We start from the raw sequence: 18,284 nt of genomic DNA, 5'->3' as shown, positions 1-18,284 counted from the left end.
TGGACATGACTGAAGAGAGCCAGTGAAGGGCCACAAAGATGATTTCAGTATTACTTAATCTGCTATACATAGAAAGGCTGGGAAAGCTGGGTATGCTCAGCCTGAAGAAGGGAAAGTTCAGTGACAGCTGAACTATCAACATCTCTAAATACTTGATGGCAATCTAGAAAGAAGATGCAGACAGACTCTTGTAAGAGGTGCTCAGTGACAGGAAAATAGCCAATGAGCACAAATGAAACCAGATGAAATTCCAGCTAAACATAGTAAACATATTTTTATCCATCGAAAGTGGCCAAACATTGGAAGAGCCTACTCAGAGAGGTTGCAGTCTCCATTTTTGGACATACTGAGATTGGAGACACAGTACTGGGTAGCCTGTTGTAGCTCATATGGTTGGAGCAGAGATCTGGATGTGCTGGAGAAACATACACCATTTCCAGAGGTGTCTGCCAGTTTCAGCCACTCAGTGATTCTCTGTGATTCTGTTACTAATTTGCTTGTCCTGTGCTCAGAGTATCCAAAATCAACCTCAAAATATTTATTAACATACTTAGTCTAAGCAGCAAACAATAAAAACTCTGCAAGACAGACAGCTTATCCTGTCACTGAGGCAGGATAAAGATGTCAAATCCTCAGAAAAATTATTGTCTTGGGTGAGCACGTAACAGAAGAAATAATCAAAAATTACTAATTGACTGTCACAAGTACAGTGGGCTGCATTTAATATATAAGAGCCATCACACATTTCCATATATGATATATAGGCATCTATGCATATGTACAGATATATAAAAATAGATACATCTACATATAAGATATATAAATTATATGGAAGAAACCAAGAATTTTACAGAAAAGTGACCTGACCTCTTCAAGCAACAAGAAAGTGTGTGCTGCAAAACACAGTCCGGTCTTTCTCACATCAAAACAGAAGAGCATTACTAAATTATTTCAATCCCTGAAGTAAGATTGTTAGTACAGCAACCTTAGTAGACTGCTTCCAGTGTTGCAAGGTTGATGCTACATGAAGACACCACAAAGCAGACAGCAGTAAGACTGCAACATCTGACACCTTATCCGACTAGCAACAGTATATAAGTCACTGCTATTGCTTAGGACAGAGACAGCTCTGGTGCTCATAGACATTTCCTTCTATCCCTAAAACATAAGAATAAATAAAAGTATTCAATCCTTGTAGGGGAAGGGGGCTTTGTATGCCCCTAACAATGGTTTTAGAGTAACCTGTGGCTTCCCAGAGGTCTAAATGGAATGAACAGCTATTGTCATTCCACAAGCTCTATAACTGTGCTACAAACAGAATTAAAAATACACACATCACTTCAGGTGATGTTCTTAGCTTTTCTTCACCACCATAATTCTGGTGACTTCGAGCACCTCAGGTGCCCTGGCATAAATACTACAAAATGGTTTGCAGAACACAGCAAAGAATAACCTGAAAAATTCAAGAGCAGCAAAACAAAACTTGAGTGAAAATGACTGCCTCATAATTTACAGCAAACAAGAGCAATTGCATTGGAAGGGGTGATGGGCAGGGTGGGGACACAAAGGGTGGAGGAGTAAAAACAGCAACATTATTACAGAAAAAAATATTTGGAAACCATCAGGGATAGATTTGGACTAGATACAAATCAAAGGAATGAAGTCATGGCCCACATTTCCACTAAAAACACACGGGCATGAAATTCAAATTAATTTTAGAATAGACTTTACTATATTTGCAAACAGTTTAATAGTTCCTGGATACTGACAGCAAGGCTCAAGCCTCAGTGAGTCAAGTAAACTTCTCAAATTTGATGATCAGAGCTCCACCAGAGCTCTGTGTCAGACCACAAAGTTCTAGACCCTGGTATTTACCACAATTTTAAAGTAAAAATTACCAAGCATGATAACATGAAAATAGAAAGGTTACCATGGACTCTAAAGAGATCCAGAAAATCTGTACTTAATGAAAACATGAAAAATATAACAAGAAAAATGCATTTCACAGGTAATTCAGAAGTTTGAAATGAAACCCAGTGGGGTGAAGAGTACTTTGCAAAAATCAAGCCAAAAAAAAGAAAGGTAATGGCTTCCTGAAGACATTCACTATGCAGGATGTATCCTGTAAATACTGTTTGCTCACCTGGTCCTAGAAAATTTATCTTCCACACCTTAAAAGCATATGGCAGACTTTTACTGACACATGGCAAAATATTTAAAAAAACCCTTGTTATTCCACAGAACCGGGGTTGCCCTGGAATATCTCTTCAAAATTTGATCTCTGCTAATTTGCTGAAGAAAACAATTCTCTTGATGTCTACAGACACATCTACTGTTAAACTAAAAAAACTTCTTGCCAACAAACTGACAGATATGCACAACACAGGAAGCTGTGAATGCACAAGAAACAGAGAACTAGCCCATCATGTACATATTCCCTTGGGGAATTCCTTCTCCAATTGAACTTAGCAGACAGCGTAAAAATTCCAGACAGTATCACCAAGGTGTCAGCAGAAGGTGTATTTTTCTGAATCTGCCTGAGGTTTATATGAAAGAAGACATAAAATGAAGGAAGCCAGTTGCTTTTCTTTCTTTCTTTCTTTTTCTTTCTTTTCTTTCTTTCTTTCTTTCTTTCTTTCTTTCTTTCTTTCTTTCTTTCTTTCTTTCTTTCTTTCTTTCTTTCTTTCTTTCTTTCTTTCTTTCTTTCTTTCTTTCTTTCTTTCTTTCTTTCTTTCTTTCTTTCTTTCTTTCTTTCTTTCTTTCTTTCTTTCTTTCTTTCTTTCTTTCTTTCTTTCTTTCTTTCTTTCTTTCTTTCTTTCTTTCTCTCCCTCTCTCTCTCTCTCTCTTTCTCTCTTTCTTTCTCTCTTTCAGAGCTTGTTTCTTATGATTTCAACTGTGTTCCTTCCTTGTTTTCACAGAATGAGAGGGTGGGGGAGGTAGGAAAGCAGCAAACAGAGAGACAGACCACTGGGGAGAACAGACACATTTGTAAACCAGATTGTCTTTTTTAGCTCTAAAGTTTGAAATTGATGATGGGAAACTGAAGATACTGAGGAGGACAGAGTATTTTCCACACTACTGTCAAAGAATTTTCCATCAGCAGCAAATGACAACAAAGCATTCAGTGTGATACTTTCTTAAAACTAAATTTTAAATGGATTAAAAAAAAAAAAAAGTTACCACAAATCGGAAAAATTAAATGCTCTAATTGTAAAGTCAACACAGTTGTAAGACTTTTGCCTAGGAAGATGAGTAGATGGAAAGATTTCATTTTTCTCCTCAGATTTTTCCCTTTAACTCAGGAGTTGTTTCTTTAATTTAAATAAGAGCTAGGGTTTTTTTGACAAAGACATGTATAATTTTGACTAATTTTTTTCATTGAGAAACAACAGAAAGTTTATTTTCTCTGCATACTGACATCTCAGGAAGATAAGGAGAAATTTAAGTATTCTATACTCTAAAAGTAAGAATATTTGCAGTTCTTAGTATGTATTGTTAACTACTGAATCTGTGAATTCTACATAATATAAGCTTAAGCCTTCTTTCTTCATCACCAAAATGTCAATAAGATATTTGTAGCTGAAGTTCATTGAGAAAGATTAGCAGACAGAAGTTAGCAGACAATTATGTTGATACTGATAAAATATATACATAGAGACATGTAAAGCATATCTCTTATATTAGTGATATCGAAAAATACTAGTACTTATTGCAATACCACTAATAACTAGGAAGGAAAATATTAGAGCACACAAACCACCACCCCCCCCCCCCCCCATTATTGATTTAACAAACTGTTTTTCATAAATTTAGAGGATTGGTTATATGGAAAATCATACAAGAAGACTTTACTTTAAAGTAAGTGTGGTGTTCATCTCTTTATTACCTCATGTTCAAAAATGTCCTTATTTTAATTCCGTATTTTAATGATGTGTTTATGCCAAATTCTAAGAGGTTGTTTTGCAATGAATAGCAAAGAATACATTTTGAGAAATTTGAAATTCAAAGATCTGGCCAACTCAGATTGCAATATCCTAAGCTGAAACCAGCAAGCAGTAATTTTGCAAACTTGATTACCTGACTCTAAAATGCCTTCTTTGCTGTTCTCAGCCTTCACACATATATTTTTCTGAGAATAATTTCAGGAGATAAATTCTATTAGTCCATTGCTGAATTTCACAAATTCCATTGATTGCCTCTTTCAATACAATTTCCCAATAAGCTTACACATGTTTATTGACTTTTTAAACCCCAACTGGTATTATTCCTTTTAAACACGAAAATCATTTTTCTTGTAAAGACATCATCTTTCTTGTAAAAATTTCAACATGATGCCAACTTAGGTCAGATGCATCAAAAATCATATTTCTTGTTTTTTGTTTCTTTTTCAAAAAAACCCTTAGATATGGACTCCCTACAAAAAGATTATTTTTGCTTGGAAAGTAAAGAGGAATATCCGTACCAATGATTTCTATTTCCCAACTGCAGCTCTTCAGGCAAAACCACGATTTAAAGGAATATTGAAGGGAATATTATTTATCTAACATAGGAATGCAATATTACGTGTGCCTCTGAAATTAAGAAGTAAAAAACGTACAACTTCCTGACAGTCTATTTAGAGTTACCAATTATCTTCTGATATTCTTCATTCTGAGGAATTCAGTAGTCTTTTCAATTCATGTGATTCGTTCTGTCCTTTAGTTCTTTTCCAAGAGACACACAATGCAGCACTAATCTTACATATTCAATGTGAAGAAATAGTGTGTGAGACCTAAGATAAAGCTTAAACCACGGCACTTTAAACCTTTAGCACAGGCATATGCAGACTTTTGCTGACTTGTCAGATTTGACTCTAATTAAAAAGTTAAACTTAGGCTTAAAGCTTTTTCAAGTTTAGGGTGTTTAGCCTCTCTAATTACTGTTTATGTCACTAATCATATTGTCACTTTGTTACTTTCAGTAGAGATTGGTAGTTCTCTGACCTGAGCAAATTACAGAAGTGTAATCTATCACTACTCAAAAACAGGTAAAATATACCAAGAGTCAAAATGTATCAGGAAGAGTCTACATAAACTGGTAGACTTCCCAAAAGCCTTAGTCTTGTAAACAGAATGGTAAAACACATTGTTGCACAAAGGTATCTCTCAAGTATGATACTGCTTTAAAGTAGAACAGTCTTTTTGAGAGGATTCAGACTTAAAGTTATTATGAAACACATACTTAGCTCCAACCACATCACAATCCTCTTGGAAAAGTTCTCCCTGTTTCACATCTACCTGAGATGACGAGTTACTGCATATACTGTGCAAACTTTTTATTTGTTCTCTTGTCTCTGCTAAATAAGTTTCCAAATTCTGCAAAGAAAGCATTTGAAATGCATTAATGAAGAAGAAATAATTAAAATCTACTATATAAATTATCCATGTATGTAGATATATGGGTGTGCCCACACATACATGCATACATTTATTGCAGTCTAAGCAAATACATATAGGTATATGCTTATACATATATGCATGTATGAAAAATGTGAAATATCAGAAAAAAAGGTGTATTTCAAATTCTAGGCAGCCACCTCTTCTTTACTCTAAGAAGTTTTCCTTAATTCCTGGATGTGGAGGATGTGTTGCTGGATGTGGAAGGAGGAACCTGAATCATCTTTGCTAAACAGTAGATCCCTATTTAACTACAATACTGATTAAACCTTGTTTTCTATGTAGAAGCTCCTAAAAAAAGGCAGCTATGCATTCATTGCTTTAAGGTCTCACAAAAATCCACAATATTGTGTATATGAACTAAGAACCAGAGATACAGACTCATTTTTGAGAGTGCTTATTAAATCTGCTCTTATTTTGCACTGCTAATTCAACACAAGGAATAATTTCTTCAGGAAAAGAAATAGCACACAAGAAAATTTCTGAAAGTGCTCACTGAAAACAATGCAAACAAGCAAAGGTCTGCCTTTTACCCTAAGCCCTACTGTAGAAGTTAGTCAGCAAACTGCAAAGGTGTCTCTAGGAAACACAGTAGGAAGGCAGCTTATTCAAACCTGAATTCAATCTCTACATAAACCTTGCTAGAGTTCCCTCAGAAGAGCACATCAGTTCTTAAGGAGCTTTGTATAACTATTCTCCCCCAGAGTGTTTTAAGGCAAGAATGGAAATACAAATATTACAGCAATATCTAGAACAGAATTTCAGATGGTGGCAACAGTCTTAGACCTGCTTTGGTATCATGCTACTCACAGATGCAATCACTTGTTCTCAGTACAGCAAATATTCCATGGTTCATTAATAATTTAAAATAAAAGCCTCCTCGTATAATATCAACCCTAATCTACTGCCAAGAGTGTATTAGTTTTCCATTTACACACAGACTTAGTTAAAGAAATAAGAAACTGCATATTTTTCCCTTTCAGCAGTGATGCCTCAAATACTGAGGTTATCAAAATATTTCTATAACTGAAAAGTGAATAATTAAATTCTAAAGAAAGTAAATTCCTTAAAGTTGCATAAAAATGTCTTATGGGTATAAATGCCTTAAAATTGCATAAAAATGTCTTATGGGTATTTAGATGTACCAGAACCAAATTTCTACAACCAGATTTCTTGAAATTGTACAAGAACTATCATGCCCTGTCACTAACAGCAACATTGATGAACAGAAATAGCAAAATTCACATGTGAATAAGGAAGGAAATTAATTTGTTTCTTGACAAATATCAGCCTACATACCTGTTGTACCCAACAAATGAATCACCATTCAATGTCAAAGGCTAGGTGGAAAACCTTAATTTTTCCTTGAATAATTTATAATAATAATATATTTTCCTTGAAAAAATGCAAAATGATAGGAGACAGTTCACTATCAACACATAAAATTTTCCAAGTGTAGTAAAGCATTTACAACTTGTAGACAAATAATTATAGGGTTTCTCATCAGTATTTTTTTCCTCTGCAGCTAAACTTAGTGAATAAGTGAAGAAAAATTGTAATAGTTCATATATTCTGTGAATAAATTCTATTTGCCTGTTTCCAATACCACACTATAGAGTTGCAGAGGTTTTCCATGGAAGACATAAAAAAAACCAAACCAACTAACATTACCAATGCTTAAATTCCAATCATCCATTGCAGGCTAAAATATAAAGAATATGTAACACATTATTTTGTCATAAATACAGCTTCAGAAGTTATCTAATGACAGAATTTAAAGTTAGAAAAAAGTATCTTGCAGTACTTCATTTGTTACATATTTGACTTCAACTTTTGGTTTCAAGTAAGAAATTAATCAGTTCATGTTGCGAGAAAGGAGCAGAGCATCAGACGTGAATATGATTAGGTTTCATCTCTGAACTCTCTTTTATTTCCAGTATACTCTTATTTATCAGGTTACAGAAAATAAAGCAAGCACAGCGAAACAGTTGGTGAATGGCTAAAAGTACATATGCATATACATTAAATGATTGTTCATTGGTCCATGTTTTTTGGCATACAGTTTGCCTCTGTTCTACCTTATGAATAGCATTCTGTTTCCTACATCCATGAGAAGGCCTAGCAAGTTGTTACACATATTCAGCATCCGCGAGGAAGCATCTGTGAGAACGCACACTAAACTATTACAATTGCTACTTTCTTACTAATTCAAGGCCTACAAGATCAGCACAGGAACAGCACAGACTCATACTGTTCCCTGGTAGCAGGGATTGTTCAAACCCCCTATCAATAAATCATGACCTTGCTCTTTTAAAAATTCCTCTACAATTTCAATCTTTTGAACATATTTTGAAAGCTCTAGCTTTTTGGAAGCATTACTGAAAGTGTAGAACATAAAAAAATGGGAAAGAAATAACTTGTTATACAAATACCTTAGCTACTGAAATATTATATATTGATGTACAAAAGCTCAGCTGAATACTGAAATCTAAAATAGGATTCTAGAATGGTCTTGGTTAGGAAGGATCTGAAAAGTCATCTACTTCCAACCCTCCTGCCATGGGCAGGGAGATCTCCCTGCTGTCATTTGGAAAGGGCGGAACAGAATTGTAGAGATTTCTGGGACAGAACCTGCAGACATCAGTATACCTGTCCGAGCAGAGGACCTCGCATGGCAGCTCCAACATGCGCGTCCATTGCAAGAAGCAGCGTTAGAGTATTCAGCGTGATTCATTCTGAACAATCAAAGGGATCTCTGTGGCAAATCATCAAGAAAAATCGATGGACTGAATGACCAAAATGTATGCAACAACCTGTGAAAGGTAGAACTGTATTTACTGATTCTGGAAAGGCCTCACACAAAGCAGTTTGTATTTGGAAGGAAGGTAATGTTTGGAAATCTCGACACCTTCAGGGAAGTGTTGGAGATTCACTGCAGACTTTGGAACTGTCAGCAGTATGTTGGGCCATGTCTACCTGGCATCAGGAACCTTTGAATGTAGTATCTGATTCTCTTTATGTTGTTAGGGTTGCACAAAGAATTGATGATGCTTTGTTGAGGGAAACAAAAAATGTAAAATTAGGGCAATTGTTTATGCAACTCAGAAGTGCAGTTAAAATTCAAACAGAACCATACTGTGTTGTAACCAAGGTCAGGTTGCTCAAGGCCTTATCCAACCTGGACTTGAATCTCGGATTCCTGTCTCTGAGATTCGGTGGTAAAGTGTCTCTTGCCCTCTGAAATACCTCGTGCCAGAAGCAGAAGAAGAGTCAGGAGTCACCAGTTCTGGTTTTCCCAGGTTGTTTATTCTTTCTTATCTCATAGTTCTTTCTGTGCTCTGCCAAGCTTCCCGCTGCAGCAGAGAACTTGTGGCGACTCCCCCCAGTGGGGCACCACTGTACCATTCCTCTGACCCAACCATCATTCACAACGTATTCTTTATTTACAATTAATTGCCAATATCTATCACCTACACTAACCATGTCACCTCTACTTTAAACCAATCCCTTGTGACCCAGTACTGCAGAAGATGGAGGGCAAGAACAAGAAGGAAGAAGAACAGGTCCATGCCCTGATTCCTTCATCTTGGCTCCTCAGCCTCCATTCTAAGAAACCCCAAATTCTACTTGTTCGCCCTGTGATAAACCAACTACTACTCATTTCACACTCTTGAGACTTGTAATTCTTCCTGGACTCTGTGCCAAGGTTTCCAACCCCCCAGTACAGGTTCCAAAATTCCTGCTCGGGTCAAACCCTTCTGCTTGGGTCCCAGACCCTCCACGGTGATGAGAGAGATGTCCTGGACTCCGACACTTGAACACTGCCAGGGTCAGGGCATCTGCAATCTCCCTGGGCAATCTTCCTGTTCCAGTGTCTCGTCATCCTCATAGCAAAGAATTTCTTCCTAATCTCTAACCAAAATTTCCCCTCTTTCAATTTGTATCCACTACTCCTTGTCCTATCACCTTACAAAGAGTCCCTCTATCATTTCCCTGTATGCCCTGGTCAGATTCCAGAAGGCTGCTGTAAGGTCTCCACACAACTTTCTATTCCTCAGGCTGGACAGCAACAATTTGCTCAGTCTGTCTTTGCAGGGAATGTGGTCCCGTTCCCACATGGCCCTCCTCCAGACTTGTCCCAGGAGTACCATGTCCTTCTCATTTTGGGAACACCAGAACCATACAGGCCACTCCTGGTGGTGTCTCACAAGGGCACAGTAGAGAGGGACAATTACCTCCTTTGACCTGCTGACACACCTCTTTCAATGATATGGATTTCTTGGCTGCAACTGCTCATTGCTGGCTCATGTTGAGTTTTTCACCAACATCGTATTTTTGACCATGAAATAACCTGTAGTATTTTACACTCAGTTTCTGAGTACCTGCATTTTTAAGATAATATGGAATTTATTACATTCCCTTCTTGTTGAAAGAATAGCCAAGGAAGTTCATTGCGTAAACATGCTAGGTAAATTTTCACAAATTTACCTAGCACAAATACTCCTAATCTGGGGTTTTTAAATTACAGTCCATTTCAGTGGACTATTTAAAATTCTTTTAAAGCCTATTAAAAAAATGCTACTTAAAACAGTTAGTGAAAACATTGAATAATTCAGTTACATGAGATAAAATACATATTTATAGAAGACACAGTACAAGACAGCAAGAAAAGGTGCATTTAGAGGAACTTCAAACATGAAAAGCACAAAAAAAACAAGGCATGAGGAAGCACAGCTATGCCCATTATTGAGTCACTATGAATTAACACCACAGTTTTGTTATTTGTAGCTTCAAATGCTTTGAAAGTCACTTTCAAAGACAGAAGCTTTGTTTTCATGGTTTTTCCTATTATATATTATGACAGAATTGAGAGTAATTTTTCAAGGTCCCATCTCAATAAAACTCTCATTTTTCAGTGGAACTAAAATCCCAGGCTCGTCTTGAGAGAGATGGCTGTTTCTGTGAAAGTTCTGACCTTCAGATTTCAGAAACTTCAAAAAGTTCTGTGCTAAGTAGGAATTAACAAAAACAAAAAACCCACCAGTAAACAATTCCACTATCTTTTACTTCACCTCCACTTAAAATCTGCCAGTCTGACATTTTTTCATCTACATACAAAGCCTTTTGTTACTTGTTTAGGGAAAAATACAGTCATCTTGATACTTCACAATAGTTTAAGTAACCTCCACCTAAAGAACAGCCAAATAACTCAAATACTTAATTGATTCTTAGATAGGGAGACAGCTGGCTGATCGGCAGCTTTTCTATTTGTTCACTTTTAGGACATATAGAAAGCTGACACATAAGCTCTGGGAAGCACAAAAGAAGCACAAAAAAGTTCTCAAGAACTACTTTAGGCAGAAAGCAGACTTAAGTAAACTTTCTGTACACTGTACATTATTTATATGAACACACATACAGAAAAGACAAACAATAAAACAATATTGTCAGCCTTTTAGCCACCTTATCTGGTATCCTCCTGTTAACCTGTCTCACTCTGATTTCAGCTGATACGATAAAACTTTAAAGAAATGTTCTTTAAAAGACAAACTATCCATAGCAGCTTTTCCTTTCTTTCGGTTTAAAGAAGCTGAATTTTATACCCAGCTATAGGAGGTTATGATAACAACCAGTCTTTGAAAGTGACCAGTGGCACTTTTCTTCAATGGAAATGGTTTAAAAACAAAACAAAATAAAAGCACGCTAATAACACTTCAGCCTTTGTACAGGTGACCATTTTCCAAAGAAGCAATTGCTGATTTAGATCTCACATTTCTACCATCTATTACACATTGTAAAGGCAATGTTGGGCTAGCTTTTTTTGATAAGGATTCGTTTTATTCTTTCAGACAGAGGAGACTAACATGGATAACATCTGTATACAACACATCTTTGATATTGTTAAATGCCACGTTTATTAATCAAAAACATGTACAAAAAGATGCTGATTCAATTCCCAAGTAAGAAGCAGCCAGCACTCTCAGCACCCCTGGATGCAGTTCATTTCAGGCTGTCCCAATGGATGTGTACTAGTCAAGTTCTCTCAGGTATCTTCCAACACATGAACACTTAGTTCTTCACTGAAGTCTGTCTCTAGGCAGAAACTTTTGGGGAAATCTTGGAGAAGACTGAGGCAAAACCAACAATTAGTACCTCTGCTGTATCTATTAACTTTTGTAATTGATTCATTGTTCCATTTCAGCAGCAGGTCCCCATTTCAGCCTGCACTGATAAAGCAGTTTGAGAAATTCTGGTTGTATCAGTCATTATTTGCAACTCTCAGCTGCAGATAGTTACCACCACTGCAGGCTACCACCACTCCTCAGTGTGTAGACAATGTTTCTGAACTCCTCCTCTACAGCTTTCACAATGTTTCCACTTCCTGAATACCGTTTTCCACCTGCAGCCTACACTGGAGTCTGGTGGTGAATTCCATTTAGCCATGCTGATCTTCTGAGACATCCACTTTTTTACCCAAGCGGATCATACTTGGGCTTAGAGAAAGCCATCTTTAAAGATACGTTAGCTTTTCCTGAGCTCTTTACCCTTCAAAACTGGTTTTCACAGGATTCCACCTACAAGTTCCCTGAACAGTTGAAGACTCTCCTTCTTAACTCCAGGGCTGTATGGCACTACTTTCCTCCCATCACTGTCTCAAAGTTGTGGCCTTGACAACTTCATGCACATTACAGCCAAAACTGCAAATGATTATTATCTTGACCAGTTCTTCCTAATTTGTAAACAGGAAATCCAACCCTGCGACATCCCAGGCTGTCTCAGCCAATACGTACCCCCAGAAGTACCCTTTTTTACACTCTAGACAACAACTTGACCTGTTTTTAACACTGCTCTGAAATACCACACTACTAATTCCCACCCCTACAACTGCCCAGCTCTTTCATTTGTCAGTATGGCAGGAAGACAAAGACATAAAAGTTATTCTGACCGTGTTCATTGAAGGGAGGGGTAACAGATTATCAATAACTCGTCCAATATTACAAGCACTACATTCGACAAAAATTATTTCATCAGTTTGGCACACACTCGATTTTTTCTCTCCTAAGAATCAAGAAATCACTTCTTGTCCTGGGAGCTCTATAATCCTTTCATCATACCAGGCTGAAGAAGTCAATTTGCTATAGCTGTATTTCCCACATTAAGAGATGTGAATAAGGCTCTTTCAAAAGAGATTCCATCACCACAGCAATCCGAAGCATCACCAAAATTGCTAGTGCAGGGAAAAAAAGGGTATTTCAGGGTGAGGTGTAATTAGATAGTTACTGCAATGAATGTACTTCGATAATGTAAAAGAACACAGCATTCCAAGTGTACACTCGTCATGTAAACAAAAAGAATCCATTACCTAGATGTGTATATAAGCAGCTGTTGAACTAAGATAAGCCATGTTTGTGGCTCATTTCTTGGAGGAACTTAAAAAACACTCGCCGATTTCCACCAGAAAACAAGAAAAAGTATCATTTAAATAAGAAAGACTCTATACCATGTATTCAGTTATTTCCTTTTTTTATCATAAACTATGAAAACAACTTTTTAATATATTAAAAACAATAGCAAGACACCTCACAGAATAGAGACCTTTGGAAGCTAGGACGAAATTTATTTGGAATTACATGTTCTTCCAAAACAACAAAGATTAAGTTTACTGCAACAAGATTATAGGCAAATAAATTACAAAATCAAGGAAAAAAAAGTGGTAATACTTTTAAGCTTTTATTATTTCACACTCATATATACATATATTATCTCAAAGTACAGCATCTTTTATTTTTTAATGATTACATTTTAAGATGACTATTTGAAGTCAGATTCCTGCTTTGCAGCATCAATTTTTAAAAAGCTGTGGGTCTTAAGTGATAGAATGTAAATGAATGCAAGTCCCCACTGGTAGATTTGAATATATAACTTGCTATTTATATAAAATAACTTGTAGTGAAATGTCTGGAGAAGTTAATTCTCAAATAACATCCAGGAGTCCATTCCACTTCGTACCTCTATTCTGGCATTATTGCCAGATTTTTCTTCTTTCCATTATGTGTCCTTGCTTCCTCAGTTTCTCCAGGTCACTTAGCAGGTCAGCACAGCATATATTTAATCCCTTATTTTCCTCCTCTAGGTTTTTTATAACCAGGCTGTTTTGCTCTTCCTTCTTCTGTGCACACTCCTCAGTGTCCTGTAGAACAGTACCACAAGGGCCGATAAACAAAAAAGTGAGAACTAATCAGCAAATATAAACTGTGCAGTTTTACCCTCACAGCAGCTTCTATATTTGATGGCCAAGGTCACCTGTGTACTTTTATTGGCCTCTTTCATGCAGGTGGAAGGGTCATATTTTTTAGCTGGATGACAGCTTTGATGAGTACACATTTGCAAAGAGCCCATTAATTGATCAAGCTGCCTTTGATGCTGTCCCCAGCTATTTTTGAGACCCACACAGACATATCCTCCCAGACCTCAGCTTTATCAATTAATAATGCCAGTCCCATCAGAATCTAATTACAAGAAGCCACATCTTCACACTTCTACTTTCTTTGCTCCATTTCCATCATTAACTATTTATCTGAAAGTTATAAAGCTTGGATTCTTGGCTTTAAAGCATCTTTCTCAGTTGGTATGTGAGAAAACGGTAAGGTACAGCAAGGCCTAAGGCAATTTTTTTCTCCAAGCTTGTCACTTTCTGTGCCACAAAGGCTGACATTGCTTAAAGAACTACTTCAAAGCTACAGTCTTATGAAACTATGTACAAGTCAATATACCTTAAGTTCTTGGCTTTTATCTTTAAATTTCTGGTTCAAGTTACTGAATTCAATCTTCAAACGGGCATTTTCCTCATCCACAGCACTTTTTCTCTGCATTAATCTGTTTATCTCCTGCTGCTGTCCTGTGAGCCTCTATTCAAAAAAAACCAAACCAAACCAAACCAAACCAAACCAAACCAAACCAAACCAAAAAAACCAAAATAAAACCAAAAAAACCCAAAAAACCCCCCAATAAACAAAACAAAACAAAAACCAAAAAACCCCCAAAAACCACCAAAAAAACCCCAACAACAAAAGAAATCCCTGTTCATAGTCAAAAAGCAAGTGCAAAAGAGCATGCATGCTCTGTGTTTTAGCCCCACAAAATATAACTATCTGCCATATGCAGTTTTTAAAGCATTATTTTAATTCCATCAGTACTTAAATCATACTCAAAACTGAATGACTGTAAGACAAATGAAGAACCAAATAGCCTCCTGCTACTGAACAAAGAAGCCTATAAATGTAGAACTGAATTGAAATTATTCAGTGAAGCTTACGCAAAACCAGCCATTTGCAGAAGTTATAGCTGTGTTTATGGATTAAGAATGCATTAGAATACAGTTTAACTTGTACTTCTAGCACATCGAAAATCAAGCCAGAGCTGAATTCCAAATTCTCTAGGATTTCCAGAATTTGTCACAGTAAACAGAAATGACTATTGAGTGAGGCTACCAAAATTATTTTGATATAGAATACTTTTAAAGAGAATTAAGTCTGACTGAATTTGCACCTCAAGGAAAATAATACAACATTGTTCAACACATACTATGAATTAGTTCATCCACATATAGAAAAATCTCACTGCCATGAAACAAGAACTTAAAGTTTCTGTGAAAATTTCATTTGATTCTCATGACAGTTGCATTAAACACCCTCACTCTTCAATGGCTATTAGAACTCTGTGTTTTTCTCCAGGAGTCTGCTTTAACTCTACATTCTGTTTTGTCCCATTTCTTTCTAAATCGAAAGGCTTTAATCTATAGTATTTTCTTAGCAGTGACACCATAACTGCGTCACTGCTGTGTTTTATCACAAAACTGATGAAACTTTCATGTTGGTACTGAAGTGTAACTGCTTTGCTTTTAATACACTAGGTATTAGATAAAATGAACCGTGTACAGAAACAAGAAATGTTCAAGATAATAATCCTCTAGATTGTTCTACAATACAGCTGATAATATATGTGAGAGTTTTCAGTTTCTAAAGCTTACACGTGGTTCATAAGTACGCCAGATATAAAAAAGAATGAAAAAATCCTTAGTAAAGCCACACAAAACAGTACATTTGAAGTCACATTTCTTCCTTAAAAAGACAAAACATTTGTTCTTTGGATATATTATTACACTTAAAGAAATAAACTGTTGCAGGCAGAAATTATTTAGTTGAATCTTTAAAAAGATATATATCCATATCACTATGAAAAGCATCAGTAATTTTGTTTGTTACCCTTCCACTCCCCAGGTCCTCATGGAATTGGAGTAAGCGGCTCCTTTGAGACTTCCTTCTTGCTCATTACTACTTACTTAACATTTATCAAAAGACACAAGTCTCTACTTGGAGACATCCTTAAAATATCATTAAAAAATCTCACCTATCTGAATGAGACTCTTGGCTCTGAGCTAAAAATTCACAAATACACATTTTTATAAAAGCTCCAGCTCTTTAAGGCATCTAATTTCTGAGTACACAGGTACATCATACCACTACTTAGTTTCATTATACATTGTGCAGAAACTGGGAAGTATATGTGTATTTCTCAAGTGAAATCAGAGATTTTGGGGTTCTGTTTTAAATGGGATGTTTTCCAGCAATTTAGAGAATGAATGGACAGAATAGTACAAAAATGCAACTAGCTATTTCCAATGTTTCTTTTGTACTGCTGAGATTAATTTTCCAACTGAAATAAACTACTTACTGTTAATACTCAGAATAGACAGATCATCTTGAATCAGACTTGCACAATTATTACTTATCTCCACAACTGAACTGTTAAACAATTTAAAACTAAACCAATCAAAATGCAAATATACCACATCAATCACTAAGCAGCAGACTTACCTGAGTTGTCTACGAAGTCCTCTACTGCAACAGTAGTGAAACATTATCTATGTGAGTTACACTTGCATGGAAAAAAATCCTGTTATATTTCAAAGTATTTTTCAGGGGTATCACTTTGCAAGCTCTTCTCTTTTCCTCTAAATGAGCTGAACTTTTACTCTCATATCTGCTTATTTCACATGTTTATAAAGAAGCAAAAAAACCCCAGAGGTGTTACTCGGGAGCCATGACTGGGTAGAAATCAGGGTCATAAAAAGCAATTTCTGAGATACAGACTGTTAAGTAAATTATCATCTGCCCTTTCCTGTGCACCTGTTTTTACACTTTGCTTCCTCAACCTATGTATTACTTCATACAATAGGAGAGTAAAGATTGATTTCTTACTGCAGAGAACACAAGCAGTGTTCCTAAAAGACTATCCTATTCTGGTAGGCAAGCGAAACAGCAGGGGAAAAAAACATACCTGATCAACACACAGAGCAACCTCCTATTTCAGGTTATTTTGACAGATTTCACTAGGTAAAACACCCAACAGGAATTCTTCTATTCCCATAGTATCTACTGATTTTTGTCTAGATACTCTAGTCTGACACTACAGAAGAACAGTCTCAACTTACACTTTGAGTTGACTCAGTCATATTTGTTTGAATACAATAGGGCAAAAGCAGTATTTGACAGCTTGGTGGTCAAGAACCATAAAAAACCGTCATGTAACTAAGGCATCTAAAGCACACTTTGACAAACTCTATTCTAAAGTGAATTTGCTCCAATGAAAACCAAAGAAACTGATTTTACCCTTCGGTTTAGCTGGGGAGAATCACAGTATCCCCTGTACACTGCTGGAGCCCAGAGTGCTCCAGGCAACAGTACAAAGAAAGAAACACTGTGACCTGGTGAAGCAGACCTTTTGATATCTCAGAGGACTGCCATTCCTGAATTCATTTTCATCCTTTCCTATGTCATCTCCTAACCTACAGCACAATACAATTTTGTTTCTTCTGTAATACATTGTTTACTGGCAAGTGCTATTTCTTTTTTAAAATACCTTCATATTAATCTGAAGAGGAAGCAAAATCACATACCAAGTCAAACTGAGAAAATCTGCTATGAAAACAACAGATCAAAACCAAAAGATGACAATAGCTCTTTCTTGTCTTAGCACTGAACACGTCAATCTTTTCATGGCAGCAGGATGCTAAAATTATCTGTCCATACTTCATGCGAATAGACACAAATAAAAGGTTTTAAATTAAACATTCATTTTTACCCATTGTGAATTTAGACAGTATAACACTGTACGGAGACAGTGAAAGTGGTGACAAAAGCAACTCTTTAATGCTAGGAGTCTGATTCCAAAAAATAATGTGAGTTAGGATACAACTACCAGATGTTACTTACTGTTTGATATTGCAAATATAATCACTGCAATTCCGTATTAGTGAAATATTTTTTAATCTGCTACATAAAAACATAAAAAGCATGTGGAAAGAAGTAAGAAACAACAGCTGTACATGTTATTATTTTATTAAGTGGTTTCCAAATTTCATATTTTGGCAGTCAAGGCAAAAAAAAGTTGGAAAAACCAACTCCTAATTCTGCATTTTGAAATCAATTAGACTGAACTACTAAATTACTGTTGCATAACTGCCTCTATACAGGCTCATGAAATATATGTAAGAGTGGGTTTTATTTCGTGCAAAGATGTTAACTCAAACTGGAATGAAAACAATCTAGCTGAAACACAAAATTGACATATTCTTCAATGTTGCTGCTAATACAGAAATGCAACAACACACTGGGTGCTGAAGCTCTTCATGAAAACATTCAAATCTATGCACCACAATATTAAAGGAGTCCATCTGTGAATGCAGCAAAGAGGCATGCATTTGATTTCTACTACCAAAAGGATCAGGGTAATAAATAAATATAAAATCCTGTGCTTTCTTCATTGCATTCTTTACCAGAAACTTCC

General features: G+C 36.2%; 1 protein-coding gene across 1 annotated transcript in view; it reads right to left on the bottom strand.

Annotated features, from left to right (window-relative positions):
• The window catches only part of CNTLN (centlein), a 197,219-nt gene that overhangs the window by 134,866 nt on the left and 44,069 nt on the right, over window positions 1–18,284 (bottom strand). Inside the window, 4 exon segments of the mRNA XM_063423407.1 lie at window positions 5,221–5,354; window positions 13,446–13,493; window positions 13,495–13,626; window positions 14,210–14,346. Of these exon segments, the coding sequence (XP_063279477.1) occupies window positions 5,221–5,354; window positions 13,446–13,493; window positions 13,495–13,626; window positions 14,210–14,346 (451 nt within the window).

Source organism: Prinia subflava, chromosome Z (genome assembly GCF_021018805.1).
Source record: "Prinia subflava isolate CZ2003 ecotype Zambia chromosome Z, Cam_Psub_1.2, whole genome shotgun sequence".
In the NCBI taxonomy this organism is placed as follows: domain Eukaryota; kingdom Metazoa; phylum Chordata; class Aves; order Passeriformes; family Cisticolidae; genus Prinia; species Prinia subflava.
Note: the sequence above shows the minus strand (reverse complement) of the source record. Positions and strands in the feature narration are given on the sequence as shown.